This window comes from Apteryx mantelli, chromosome 2 (genome assembly GCF_036417845.1).
Source record: "Apteryx mantelli isolate bAptMan1 chromosome 2, bAptMan1.hap1, whole genome shotgun sequence".
NCBI classification, from domain to species: Eukaryota; Metazoa; Chordata; class Aves; order Apterygiformes; family Apterygidae; genus Apteryx; species Apteryx mantelli.
The window spans coordinates 167,931,251-167,946,225 of NC_089979.1; the positions used below are offsets into that span (position 1 = coordinate 167,931,251).

At 47.6% G+C, this 14,975-nt stretch overlaps 1 protein-coding gene across 1 annotated transcript in view; it reads right to left on the bottom strand.

Annotated features, from left to right (window-relative positions):
* Nucleotides 1-4,455: 4,455 nt before the first annotated feature.
* LOC136991345 (obscurin-like) overlaps nucleotides 4,456-14,975 on the bottom strand; it is a 144,635-nt gene continuing 134,115 nt past the window's right edge. Inside the window, 11 exon segments of the mRNA XM_067292211.1 lie at nucleotides 4,456-5,245; nucleotides 5,382-5,530; nucleotides 5,982-6,057; nucleotides 6,909-7,132; nucleotides 7,805-8,044; nucleotides 8,439-8,559; nucleotides 9,471-9,641; nucleotides 11,623-11,745; nucleotides 12,478-12,645; nucleotides 12,783-12,893; nucleotides 14,198-14,320. Of these exon segments, the coding sequence (XP_067148312.1) occupies nucleotides 5,067-5,245; nucleotides 5,382-5,530; nucleotides 5,982-6,057; nucleotides 6,909-7,132; nucleotides 7,805-8,044; nucleotides 8,439-8,559; nucleotides 9,471-9,641; nucleotides 11,623-11,745; nucleotides 12,478-12,645; nucleotides 12,783-12,893; nucleotides 14,198-14,320 (1,685 nt within the window). The 3' untranslated portion in view covers nucleotides 4,456-5,066.

Consider the following 14,975-nt stretch of genomic DNA (forward strand, 5'->3'; position numbering starts at 1 on the left):
ACAACCTCGATCACCCGTGGGCTGCAGCCACAGCTACCTCTGGGCCACAAAACATCCCTGCTTTATGCACCTGTAACAGCCAGCCCAATAAAAGCTAAAACTTTGCCTTGCAAATATTGCTTTGCTTCTTCCCTTCCGCGGTCACAGCAGCTCTTACAAGAGTTAAAGCACAGCCTTGCCGGGGGACAGCAGACTGGTTTTACCCCGATGCTAACCTTGGACTTTGGCGATTACATATGACCGAGGAACCCAACTCAAACATTTTCAGGTGTGTCAAAACATCAAAGCCAAATTTGGCTTTATTCTCCGGAGGCCAGAGTTATGTTGTAACTGCATCTCGAGGGCAAACTACAGGCCTTATAGCGCTGGAAAATTCAGAGAGAAGTGGTCAAGCACCTGGGGCACCACTAGGATAAATAAAAATGCCCCGTTTCCCAGTAGAGTCAGGCCCTGAAGCTAATGCTGTTATCCAAAAAACTGGCCTGACGCTCTCGCAGCAATGAGCTGGCACCCATCCAGTTATGCCGAGCGAGGGGCAGAAAGCAGAGCCGTGCTTGCGAGGTGGCACTGGCGCAGAAGTTGGCTGGCTGCGATGCCTTCTGTCCCACCGCTGTCTTCAAGTATCGCTTAGTGGGTGCCCTTCCTTTGGCATTATCTTCAGGCTGTTGTGGAGGAAAGAGAGGAAAATTAGATAGGGAGAAGGAAAACACGTCCACGTAAGACAGGAGTGACGGCAAGAACCTCAGGGAGACTGGAAGCACCTTCTGGTCTTGACGGGGGTTCTTCAAACCCTCAGAGCTCCTGTACACCTGCCCCCGGGCGAAACAGGCAGACGTATCACGCCACCGTGGGCATCCAGCTGAGGCTGTTGTGCCGTTAGGTGACACGTCCCAAGCGCTCGAGCCAGCTCACCAACCTCTCCCACCACTCCACATCGCTCAGCCACCAGCGCTGGCTGCATCAAAGCCTTTGGTGACTGCTCCAGCCTCTCACTCACCAGGAGACACGTGCGGGAGCCCCATATGGGTCCTGGTTATGAAGGGAAGACGAAGTGACATCCCCAACTCAAGGCACGCTTTAGAGAGGATTTTTTGTGCAGCTGGCTTGCATGAGGGTCATAAATGGCTAGGGCCTGGTGCATACATGCCGGCATTACTTGCATGGCATAGGGTCTCCTCGCTTGGGTCGGGGTGAGTTGGACAGGTCCTGAGCAAACACGGACTGAGTTTGGGAAATGGAGGCAACATAATACGTTGCATTTTCCTTAGGCATATTCCCCGTGAGGGCACATTAGCAGTGCACGACTGGGCCTTCCCCTCCTGGCAGCTCCCTGGGGTAAGGCCGGGAGAGGTGACCCAGAGCTGGGCGATGACCTGAAGGACTCAGGGAGCTCCAACACCACGGCAACGTGGGAACTTTCAGATGGCCGCTTTAAAGAGAACCTTTTAAACGCTGTAAAGAGAACCACCCCGGTACCTTTGGCAGCGGTATCCAGAGCTAGTCTCTATTTCTAATGAGGCAGGAGCTTTTTCTGGGCCATTCAGAAGCTACATAGCGAGGGTGCAGTTTCACACCCCCAAGGTCTCTGGCAGCAACACAGTACAACAATACTGTGGAAGGATATAAAAATAATGACAACGACAACGGTTCCGCAGAAAAATATAGCTTTACCTCTTTGTCAGAACGGTTTATTTAGCATTAGTTAACAAAACAATATTGAGTCTATAAAAGACTTCAGACATGCTCAGGTGCATGCAAATGTGAGAAGCAAAAAATCACTTAATTGGAGTCATACAAGAAAGAGGAGCGTCAAAGCTCCAGGTGAGTTAATCGGCAATCCAAGTTTTACGCGTAGGCAGGTTGTCCCCCGACATTGAGCTTTCCAACCCAAAGTGCTCCAGCAAGAGTAAAGAACGAGGCTGTGCCAACGGAAACCTCCTTGAATTCGTAAAATAAGTTAAATCCGAAGGAATCCGGGGTTCTGAAAAGTTTAATGGGCCGGATCTCATAACAGTGCCCGTCTCCCATAATGTCTCTGCCCCCCAGAGAATCGGGCATGGAGTCTGGCCCTGAAACCTTGGGTTTCTCTTCTTTCGTGCACCATGAAGGCAAGATAACTTTGACATTCAAAGCTTTACAGTCTAATCCGTGTCTGCTCTGCGCAGCACAGTGAAAGCTCCTCTAATCTCAGTTACTCTTTCTGTACTATACCAGAGGACTCGTAATGCTGTACGCTTTGGGTTTCGAACAGTATGGGGTTGAATGTGATGGAAAGCGCTGCCGCTGTTTAAACAGCGTCACTTCTACACGACGGTATTAAACCGTAATACATCAGGAACCGATTTCCGGTTCTCCTCCCTCTTGACGCAGCCAGCTGCTGCTCTGAGAAAGCATCCTATCACACGCTGCTCCTAAGGAAAACTCAAGGAACTCAGCAGAACCAACAGATACATCCTTCACTTCACAGAAACGCAAAGGAACACGGAGGTTATAAGTACAAAGAAATTATACAGCTGATACCACCCATGGTAAAGGAAAGCAGTGCCTTTCAGCAGCTTCTGAAGAACAAAGAGGTACATGAAACTTGAGGATGCTTTGGATTTTTCTGAAGAATCAAAGCATACGGCATTTGCCCACGGCACTGCTTTCACGTCTCTGGATAGGTGTGCCTGTGCACCCCCCAGAAAACAGCCGCTGCGCTTCGAACTACCAAGGTCTCTTAGCCATAAATCTTCGGCGCATAACGAGGTCGTGGTCATTATTGCGTCTGATGCCTTTACTGCTGTGCAATTACATTTAAAGCCATCCTAAGCGAAAGCACCGTCTAACCCACTTTTCTCCAACGCACTGTTCACACGGCCTGCAAGCGTCTTTGATGTCCCCCCCTGAGACTCCAGGAATCTCAGCATCTAAAACCGAGGCTGACAGGAAGAGTGAAGTGTAAAGTTATCTGTGGCACGTTATTGTCTGTGGCCTGCAAAGGTGAGAACTGCACTACTACGTGATTGAGTGCAATTGCTGGTCAGTCCCAGCCCCAATTTCTCTTTGCTCGTGTCGGTAGAAGAGTTGCTGTACATGCTATGGCAGAGCGAGTACGTTCTATCCAGATACCACCTGGACCACACAGGTCAAAACAGGTTTCCTCTATCCAGAGATCTTCAGTTCATTCAACAACACGGTTGCTGTGCTGAAAATTTATAACGCTCTAGGTAATTACCCTAGTAGAGGGCGGCTTTTGACGTGCAGGCATTTAGCAAAATGACCGTAACCATGTCATTGAGATTCCCTGGCTTTGCCACATCTCCCACAAGCCTGGGAACAGGCATTTGTCCTGTGGCCAAGCTCCTTCCACCCTGTCACACTACATGTGGAAATATCCTGCGGCAGGCTGAATGCACAGATCCGAAACAGTGCAACAGTGCGTTTTCTACGGGGAGCCAAGCAAGGCAGGGACTTCACAGCAGCAACCCACTCACACACTGCTTTCCAGGCTTGGCAGCTGCCTAACGGCCTCGGATGTGCTCAGAAAGGGCTTGCTGCACAGGCCCGTTTTAGCCTGCTTGTGAGGGAGGCCACACAACTAAAATTCTCCATCCGCCTCCTCTGGGAACTTCTTTCCTAGAGAAGCCCATACTCCAAGTCACAGCTTGGCAAAGCTGCTTTTTCACAGGTTTGCACATTTGCTCTTTAACACACTTCTAAGACAATGGATGCAGACAAAGAAAGACAGGGGAGGGGTTGCTTTAAGATCTCATGTGACAGGCAAGTCTACTTCAAGGTCTAGTGGGAGACTTCAAATGCCTGTCCAAAGAAAAGCAGAGCTTCATGGTTTTACAAACCATGAACATTGGGCGTTCATGGAGAACAGTAACTCTGCTCAAAGCCAAGCAAGCTATCGCCACTTGCAGGATCAGGAAAAGGAAGAGATGCAACTCATCAGTTCCTGGAAAGCCCCCATCTACGCTAACACTGTCACACACATAACGCTTAATTCTCCTCCTGCAAAGGGAGGTACACTTTGCAGGGAGGTTCTTCTTCACAGCTAGAAGTATTCTCCTCTAGCTTGGGTGGCAAAGCCCTGTGTTTAAGCCGGGGTCAGGCCCTGTGAGGACAGTGCTGTCTGGTTGTGTACTTGGCCAGGCAAGCAACATGCTGAGCCCAGCCGCCCACGGATGCTGGCAGAGTCCCACCACTCCACCCTTTTGTCTGGTACTTGGCAAATACATAGGATCACGGGGTAAGTCAGGTTGGAAGGGACCTCAGGAGCTCTCCAGTCCAATCTTTTGCTCAAAGCAGGGTCAGCTATCAGCTCAGACCAGGCTGCTCAGAGCTTTGTCCGGTTGGGCCTTTCTGTCCAAAGCCCTTAGATACGCTGCTATTCACCATCAGCTCAAAAAGAGGCAGGTGCTACACTTCATACTATTTCCCCTTGGTGAAGCTTTCTGATATTTACTCTGATTTCATCCTACAGTCTAATTATCACCTTCTCTAACTCCTCCTTGCCTCAGGGCTATTTTCTGATCATAACTGTTTATTGACTTCTTTTGGATTGCAGGCAGGTGAGAAAGCCCATCCATCACTCAAACCTTGCTGCGGTTGTTACTGTGGGACGAGCAGCGCAGTAACATCTGAAAGGGTGTCTGGTGCCGCGTCCTGGGACAAGGGGCAGAAGTCTTTGTGTTCGCATGCGTGGAGTTTTCCTGACTTCAGGGAAGGATTTGCAAAGCTACTCGGGGATGGTAGCTAGTCCCATTCAGAACTGGCTAGACAAATCCGTCCTGGTTATTCCAGGAAGCTTGGAGCCAAGTGACACACATACTGTCAAGTTACCATCAGTCAGATGAGCCATACTAACAGTCCAGGCATTCATTCCTACCCTGTGGCAAATGCAAGAATTGGATTTGTTCACAGTTATGCTAAACTGCGTTCACAGAGAGCTAAATGCACAACTCCAGGCAGTTACCCTAACTCAGCTGATGCACAGTAACTTGACAGTATCCTTTAGTGCCAAACACTAAATGCAGAAGCGGGGAGGGAGACAATTCACCGGCGTCTTCTCATCTGCTTCACTGTGCAATCATCAGGCCGTACTTGGAGCACAGCAGGCCCCTTTTCTTTTCCCGTTCCATGAGGAAATTCCTCAATTTGGTGGTGGGAAAGGTAACCAGCGCTTGCTGTCTGTTGTCCAAACCTGTCTCTTGGAGCCATGGGCTCTGAAGGCACTCTGAGGCTGATGGCCTTCCCCCAGGACACAAAAATGTGAGAACATCAGTCAAGGAGCCATGCTGGGTGAGGAAGCTCCTAAGAAATGGAGAGAAAGAAGGGGCAATAACCAGGATCTGCATAAACTGTCCTGTTGGGAAAGGAGACACTGCCTTACCAGGGATTTGCACACAGCGTGCTCTGGAGAAACGACACTGCCCCTCCCGAGAGACCGGCATAGCATCGCGTGAGCTTCACTTTCCCCTTCCTGGTCGTTCTCAGGAATTCACAGGCTATGTCAGAGCTGATGGGGTAGTTGGCACTCAACCTAACCCAAAAGAACAACTAATCAGCATGAAAGGCCACTCCAGAGATGCTTCTGCTCCCAGGAATTCCCACCCAGCAGTGAGAGGAAGGTCATGCAGTGTTCTTCAGTGGGTTTTATGACTTTGGATGCTTAGCCATTTGGTGTAATTCAAATTTTCCAGTTAAAGTTGGGGCTTTTGAAATGAAGTTGAGTGAGAAACACAAGCAGCTGCTGGGTCTACTTTTAGAATAAAGGAGCTATACAGGCAGCTCGTTGCTCCATCTGGAGACATCTCTGGGCCATGAGCATCCTGGCACGGGGCAGCCAGCTGCACACCCTCCATCACCCTTCTGTGGCATCGCCAAGGAGAAAAGACATAACTGAGGTTGAGGTATCCAAGTCAATGCATCACCCCTGGTTGATGACTCTGAAATTGCACTTTTAAAGTGACTACTGTGGCAGACTGACTTACATGATGAATGCTGTGATTCCAATGGACCAGAGGTCAGTCTGAGGGAGGGCTCCTTGCTCTGTCAGCAGTTCTGGAGCTAGAAAAGCAAATGCGAGTGAACCAAGCTCTGTTCCACACTCCAGCACTACGATCAGCACAAAAGCAGTAGGTACTTCTGTACTTTGCTACATTCCCCAAAGGATGGAGAAAAAAACCATCTAGCACAGGCAGGTGCTCGAGGTAGGACATCTCCATGGGTCATAAATGCAATGAAACTTTGAGAACATAAAACCAATGGGCACCTCTGAGCTCATTTCTAAGGGGCTTTGTTTTTTTGGGTTTCTTGCACCTCCTGATCTGGCTGGTTTACTACTTCCCGTTTTATGTATCATGTACGTTTCCCACGGGGGATGCTGAGGGCCCGGTCTCCTCCTCACTGGTAAAAAACAGATGTCTCTTCTCTCCTATCAACCCCATGACACCAATGGGAATATGAGGGCTAGAGCATGAATATTCCTATGGATATAGCATATGTTCACAAGGGGTTCTGTGGCTTTCAGGGACATCCCTGATGTCAGCTTTGTGGTTTGCCAGTCGAGTCTCAGGCCTGGGTATGCCAGGCTGTCTGTGGTTCCTCCTGAGCCCTACATACGGCAGCCAGGCAAAGCGAGGACGGTGGCACTACACCCATCAACTCAGGGCACATGGATTGCAGTCAGAGTGGTGCTGGCCATGACCTCTGGCTGTGTTCCCCATGGTCAGCAAGTGACAAAGCTGTCACCGCCAGCCATTCCTGCAGACACAGACTTTTATCAGAAGGCAGCACCAGGAAGACCTTGCTTGCTGGGACCAGCTGTAAACTGTCACCGTGGCCAACTGCCCAGTCTGACTCTATTTACCATGGACTGCATAAAGGCCAAGGTTGCTCTGACTCAACTCTGTACTTACCCATGGTTTCAACATAGTCCATGCACTTGTCCATGGTAATAACTTTGTCTTGTGTGTAGAACTGTGCATTGCCAAAGTCCAGGAGTTTCAGCAGGTTGGGCTCAGTGATGATCATGTTTTCAGACCTGAGATCCAAGTGCAGGATGCTGTGGGCATGGAGGTACTCAACCGCACTGAGGATCTGCCACAGGTAATCTCGGACCTCCACTTCTGAGTAGAAGGGCCTGGTAGAAGAAAGGGGATAGAAACCAGAGGTGTCCTATTTGCATGCTCAAGAGCTCTACTCTCCACTCACTGTCATCCTCCCCTGGAAGTCTAATCCCATGAGGTCCTTGCAAGCCCAGCAAAAGCAACTCTACTCATTTTAGGGAATCTACTACATATGGAGAGGCTGGTCCCTCTTTTGAGTCTGGTTTATGGATGCAAGAGGTTCAGAGGCTTGTGTGAACAGCACTACAGAGAAAGCAGTGGTGGTGCAGAGATAAAAATGCAGATTTGATGCCCACCATTCCCACTCCTTTAATCAGAGGATTTCAGCAGATTTGTTTGCAGCCATCATGAGAAACGATCTGGAGGGGAAACAAGGCTTCCTGAGCCACAGTAATCTCCTTGTTATGGGAGAGAGAGTTTCATATCAACTACCGTACGATGCTTTCAACCTCTAAACTGGATGGCCCTGAATTGTCCTCTGCCCCAACCAGGCAGGGAAGTTAAGCACCTTCTTGTGTCATAAGAAGTCGCAGAACAAATGCACTACAAATCTAGCAATGACAGCCCACTGGAACAGATGGAAAGAGATAATCGAAGATGGCAAATGAAAACAACAGCTGTTTTGCTGCCGACACCAGCCCCGACCAGAAAGCCTTCCCTCCAGGAGTTCCTCCATGTGTTATTACCGCAGCGCCAAAGAATGGAGTAGTTCTGGTCCCATGCACATCTCCTGGATCAACACCAAGTGCCGTGGGCTGACATAGGCTCCCTTCAGCTGAGCTATGTTTGTGTGATGAAGCTTCCTCAGGACTTGGTACTCCAGGAGCACAGCCTGTTTGTCTTCTTGCCAGTAAGGGATGATTTTAGCAGCTAATGTCTTGCCGCTTACTTTTTCCCTGCACTGTCGGACGATGCTGAAACGCCCCCTGGTACAAAGGAACACAAAGGCAAGTTAAACTTCTGCTATTTCTGGAAGAGCCAGGAGCTTCTGTATTTTAAAGTCAACAGGATCCCACTGCATATTTTTCATCCATGCCCTATGCTGGGTTATCGCAACTATTGTCACAGTCGGCACTTCCTTCCTCTGCCTCTAAATTGTACAGCCACTCTATTGCAGGAGTGAATCCTAGTAAACCACAACAAAGATTGCTCAGCCAATGATCTCAGGTTTCTATGTCCAATGTCATTGCTGCTGGAGGCGTTTTCATCAAAATACCATACTAGTAGTTGAGCAGGGCTTTTATAAAAGTCACTTTTCTAAGTTCTAGCTACATGAAGCATTTCACTCTGGTTAGTTGAGCACTCAGTTAAGTTACCTACCTTTTGATCTCTGTTTGGAAGGCATAGGTTTGGTAGGTTGGGAAAGGTTCGGACGGTGCTATTATTTCACTCTCTTCTTCAGTAGCAGTTGATGGGAAGTCCTGCACTGTAGCATGAAACTCTGCAGATAAAAAATGATGTGGATTACACAGCAAAACACCTCTGTGTGGAAACTACAGCCTCTCTGAGCCATTCTCCACTATCTCTTTATGAACAAAGATAACTACAATAGCAGAGCTTTCTCCAGGCAAGTTTGCATGTTGTCTCCCACTTGTGACACCAAATCCTATTTTAATGCAAACAAATCCTGGACTGACCACACAGCAGTTCCCTGGTGTCATCACTCCAGACCGTATGAGACTGACTGTATGTTGTGTCCTATGACTATGATATCAAAACTTTCATTGCAATTGCTGACTATTGATTCAGCTACTGGTTCTTGTCTTCTCACATAACCAGTCATCAGTGCATGATAAGATGCTGCCAAAGGAACAGAAATTTGTTTCAGCTGGGTATTTCAGGGCATCAGCTGAAACAAGTTGCTCTGGTCCTGGCATGCAATTCTATCTGAGTGCTCCCTGGAAATATTAAAACATTCCCTGACACGTTAAAGCATCTGTTTGGAAATGCTGGACACGTTTGCAAAAAGGAATTTGACAATAGGTGACTTGAAGGCAGACACGTATTATTAGATTAATGCCTCAAGAAACAAGTTTCTTGTCCCAGGCCTGTTTCCTCATGATCTCACCTCAAAACAGAGTGGTATCCAAAGGCCTAGCAAGCATATTATCTTCAGTGCGTGATCTACACTTTCTAGATGCCTTACACAGATATTCTGCTAATTCTGTCCAGAATTAGGAAAGAATTTACTTGTGAATAAGACAGCCAAAGAGGCCAAGGTCTCAAAACACCCTGAGCCAAGTGGAACTGGTCTTGATTCGCTCCCCCTTGACTTCTGAAGCCGTATTTAAAAAGGTGCAATTGTCTCGATGCAGCAAAAGCAAAATGCTTTCCAATAACCAAGTAGCTTACCCATTTCATCTTGCTCACTGATCTTCACTTTGTCAGATGGGTCGCTGTAAGGGCCCATTCCTGCTTTACTGATGCAGGCAATCCTGAAGCAGTAGACGAACCCCCTGGAGAGATTATTTGCGTAGTAGCAGCAGTCAGCAATGTCCGTAGCAAGGGTCTTCCACTCCCCATCTTGGCCAAGGGAAGAGGGAAAGAGGTTAGGACGGTCATGCCACTCTTTCTTTGCGTCAACTTTATTCACGTGCCAGAAATATGGAAAAGCAGTGCAATCTTTAAGTGAAGGAAAACGTGTGTTATGGCCCTCTTCTGTAGATGTTTTAACTAGCTGTGCATGTGGCAACCTCCTCTCTTCTGAAGCCAGCTGTTTTATATTTAATCAGTCCAAGGTGTGGCAATGTTGTCACAGAGGAATGATGCAACTTGCTTGTACAGTTTCTGTTTCTCTAATTCATACCACCAACCTCAAGTGCAAACATACATGAAGAACTCCAGACAAAACCCTGACAAAAAGCATTGTATTTCCCCTTTGGTCCTATCTTGAATCCTGTTGAAACCATGAAGTGCAGGATTTCACAAAAGAACCATCCATTAACATCCTCCTAGGAAACCCAGTATTTGAAACCAGGGCCAAGCTCACTCCACTGTTACGAAGCTCAAGTGATTTCTCAAGAAAATAAAATTGACGGTTTGTCCTGGAGTCATTACCCATGGGACTAAGGTGGGAGCTGGAAAATCCCTGCAAACATTTCACTCGCTGCTGTGTCCCGCACGTTGACATTGGCACTGTGCTCAAGGCTGAACTCAAACTTCCTGACCATGACTGAGGTGAAGCCCATGCTTTCATTCAAATAAACACTGAAAACAACAGAGTATCTCAAGCCGTAACACAGGCAATATTTCACCACCCACAACAAAGGTGTCAAGGACTCAGCTGGGTACTAATTGAATTATGGTGTGTGCACGTGTAAGAAGGAGCAGCCATGGCTCAGAATCAGAGACGTGCCTGCGGAGGCAGTGCGTAAAAACCTATTGTCAGATAAAGGACAAGAGAATGAATTGTTTTCTGTTTATCTTAATCCGCCTGCATATGGAAAAGCACGACTTTGCACGTTCCTGCCAAATACACAGAATGTGAGTGAAGATAGCAGATGCTGTTTCTTGTTTTTTCTTCCTAATAGGAACATCTTGCCCAAAGTCTTGCCTGTGTTATTTCAGTTATTTCAAAAGAAGTAACAATAAAGAAGACTGTGTTGGAGGAAAAGCATCTGACATCAAGCACAGAGTAAACGGGCAGAAAGCTTCTGCCCATGCTCATGTTAATCGAGAATGAAGTGCATGTCTGTTAGGAGAATTAAAAGAAACAACATGGAACCATTCAATTCAAATGACTGTGTATGCAGGACTGCAATAGAAAGGACTATTAGTAGCGGTATTCATAATAAGCACTGCAAAAGCAGTCCCATGAGAGAGAACAGGCTTAGGGCTTTGAATCAAAGTTCATGGAATTAAGTGCAAAAACATCCACTGACTTCAGCAGATTCTGGAGCAAGCCTTGGAAGAGAGCATCAAAAGGATGGCACGCAGTCTTGCCGAACTTTTGTCATCTTGTCCTGGCTGTTCACCCTAAACTTTCTTTGTAGTCAATGGAGAAAGAACGTATGCCTATTTAGTAGAGGGTGATTGCCTTCTTGAGATGCCATCTTTCTCCACTGACTGCAAAGAAAACCCAGGTAAAGGATGATAGTGACTGCTAATCACTGCTGCTGGGTGCTGTTATGTATAATGCCGTCGTAACTGCAATTTGAGAGGATTACTCAGGACTACGTGTTTGGCACCACCTGTGCAACCATGCGTATTCTTGCACGGACAGTTCACTTTTTGGTCACCGTTTCCATGAGACCTACTTTGATTCACACCTTAGCAAAGCCTTTTAAGTATATGCATAAGTATACATATTGCATGCAGGGCTAGCCAGCACAGCATCGAACTTTTACGTGGCTAAAGCATGGCAGTATGATTTTCATTCCTAACTCTAAACTAGAATGCTAAAATGAGGAATAGTTGTTTCTCAGGAAAAAAAAAAAAATACCCAGCTGGTGGAGAGATCATACAGACTGAGATGTTCTCTGTAAGGCATAAGGCTCCACTTTACCTTCGCTCTTGCACTGCAGAGTGTAGAGGACGGGGGTGTTGGTTTCCACAGGTTTCCAGACCACCTGCACTCCATCCTTGTAGACCTCCACGATGTCAGGGGGTGGAGGGCTTGGAGGAACTTCTGTCGAGAGGAGGCACGAAAATGACTGTTATCTATAGCACTGCTGTGACATATTCCTGCACACCCGGCATTTTTTGTTACAGATAATCTATTTCTAAAAAATGATTCCTATTGGAACAGTAACTTAACTGTGCCTAGTTTAAACACAGCAAAGATTTTAAAACCTGGTTCTAACTGCAGTGTTACTTGACTGGCTCTGAATCTAGGAGAGAGACTAAAAAGTGGAAAAGAGGGAATGAACACAGTGCAAAATGTGCCCTGCTACCAAACGGCAAGGGCTGTGGATGTGGACTAGAGCAGGCAAAGGAGAAACTTTCCCCCGAACCTATCTACAGAAAGCTCAGGTGAGATACCCTACTCCCAAGTGCATGGAAGGGAGTCACGTTTTTCCAGGGCCAGAAGTACTGTTGTTTTCCAAACCTGGGGCAACCTTCAGCTTCCAAACCTGCTTGCCAGACTGAACTAGGTCTGCTAACTCTGTTAACCTTCAGCATCTATCTTGCTGTGCCTGCCCCTGAATGCCAGCTGCATTAGCTATCACAGTGGTCCTCTTGTTTAAAATCCACTCTGCTTCTGACTGTCAAGTCCCAAGGTCTCCTGATTTCACTTGGGTTCTCACAGCTAGCACAGGGGGGAAAACCAAGGAACAAATCCTCAAGAGTTGACCAATTCTGCATACACCACTTACCACAAGCAGAAAAAAAAAAAAAATCTAGCTACTTCCTCTCTTACCAGCTTTTCTTATGATGCAAGAGGTGGATGCTGAGCCCAGGGAGTTGGTGGCCACACAGGTGTAAATACCAAAATCATCAGCATTAACAGAGAGAATAGTTAACAGCTGGAAGTTTTTGAGTGTGGCTGAGATGAGGATCCGACTGCTGCTGTGGATGGGTATCCCATCTGAAAGGCAGAGGATATGAAAATTAAGAACCGTGCAAATTTATACTGAGGAGGCTAAAACATTTTCCTGCGTTCAGCCGCCCTCGTCCCAGCCTACCCCGGAGGCTAGGACCTCTCTAAAGGAGTGTCAAAGTCACCTCTGAACCAGTTGATGTGCAGGGAGGAGTGAGCCGCCGTCCGGCACGACAGAGTTACGCACTGTCCTACGGCAGTAGCCTGGTCTATGAGCTCTTCAACAAATGAAGGTGCTGCAAAGAAGAGGAGCAGCAGCTATTCAGAGAGGCCAGCAGAGCTATGTTGATAATAGTTACATGCAAAACATCAAAAAACATTTTTGACCAGTCTGAGGACATTTTGTTCATGCTCTGGCATTCATTTGACCACTGTTTTCTCGAGAATCCCCTGGACATTTAACATATGGGCTCCGTTTAAATAAAGAAGGCCCCTTCAGTCCCACGTACACAGCATGACTGCCCATACACTATGACCAAGACGGCTCTCTCTCTGATGTCCCAAACTTTCCTGCGGACACTAGGCACCACGCTCTTCCTCTGGGAATTTTATTGCTCACTATGTATTTAACTGTTTTTGGACAGTAGGGCAGATTTGACCCTTGAAAGGCACTTGAGGAACATCTGCATTGCACAGCCCTGCTGGTACAGCAAAGGCAGCAGAGTTCCTCAGAGGAGATATATGCCACAGCAGGAGTTTTCTACTGGCCTAGCTTATATATGTGGGCAAAACTGAGTGATGACAGCCCAAGGATGAGGGGATCAGACCAAGACAACACAGGAAGAGAGAGGAGGAGGGAAAAGCTGGAGGTGGAAGGAGAAAACAGCCCTAGAGCATGAAATCTGCTGTGTCCATGGCAAAGGGAGACTTCAGGGTTTCTTCCGTGTCTCTGTGGTGCTGTTAATCCACAGTGCCCAGGATTAATTGCCGTCTTCACACACCTGCCCTTCCCAGGGCTTGTCGGGGCTCTGGCCGAATACTGCTTGAATAAAGGGAATGCGAGTGAGACTGCAGGAACAGGGTCGAGGCAGTGGCTGGAAATGCCCACGATCCCTGACTAGTTGGAGAGACAGACCTCGGAGGAAAAGCCAGCACTGAGCAGCCACATCTGAGGGGGGCTGCCCCCACATTGCTCACTTCACAGCTCTGTCTCCTGCAACAGCTTGTTTGGCCCTTACACGTGCACACGGGACTGGAGCCTAGGAAACTCCCCAGTATCAGCTTCACTATTCCCTCTTCTGCTGTCTGGTGTTTGGACACTCCACTTCTTCTCTTTATAGCGTACAAGTCGAGTTTAGTCCTCCGCAGTAGCTTCCTAGAATGGCTCCAATTTGCAAGCATGGCCACAAGAAGAGTTTTAGCAGGGACACTAGTAATGATATAAACAGAGGAGTCTGGCTCGCTTTGTACGGGTTGGTCCAGGACTATCTCAGGACAGCTATGCAGATCCATCCTTAGCTACTGGCCTCAAGCTGCGCAGCTGTATTCATAGTGATATCTCATGATAAAATTAGCTGATGACTTAGGCAATGAAGAATACCTTTCTCCTTTGGCATGAGGCTTGATAACTTGAATGAAGAGAGTCCCGGTTTCCTCTTCAAAGATCCTTCAGCTCCTGTTAATGGTTCTTTTTCTACTGCTTCACTTCCCAGCACACCAATCTCTGTTACAAAGAAAGGACAAGAAGTTATTCAAGTCCACTATTCTCCCCGTGGCATACGTTTACAGCAAACAGTTCTGCACTTCACATATAAATATTTCGGCAGTCACAGGCCTCCTTATTAATGAGCCTTTAGTCAACACAAAAAGTTGTGACAGCTTTTACAAACAGAACGATGTAACGGGAGAACAGGGCATATCTAGGGGAGGCAGAGAAGTAAGGACAGATTGTATTGTCCAGACCTGAATACCATTAACTTAGGTATACATCCTGCGGTAATTTCACCGACTTCACCCAGTCTCTTTAGCTTTAAAGATTTGTCATTAAGGCCACGGTCAGACAACAACAGCAGAAGTAACTGCAGTGTTTTATCTCCCAACCTTCGCACGTTGCTGCTCTTCTGTCAGTGGGGTAGAAGCTGGGACATTGGGTCATCCAGCCCTGCTCTGCTTTTGTGCCAATTAAGGCAGGTGAATTCAAGCCGCTTCCATGAGCTCTCAGCTGACTTTGCCCTGAAGAGGGGCAGTAACAGGGAGCTAGGGGACAGCCTGAGGACAGCTGATTTCCAAACCTGCCACTGCCAGTTTTGCAGTTACTGTCTAGCCAGGGCCTCAGATACGCTGCAGAAAACGTAAAAGACAGGTTTAGCGGAGCCCAG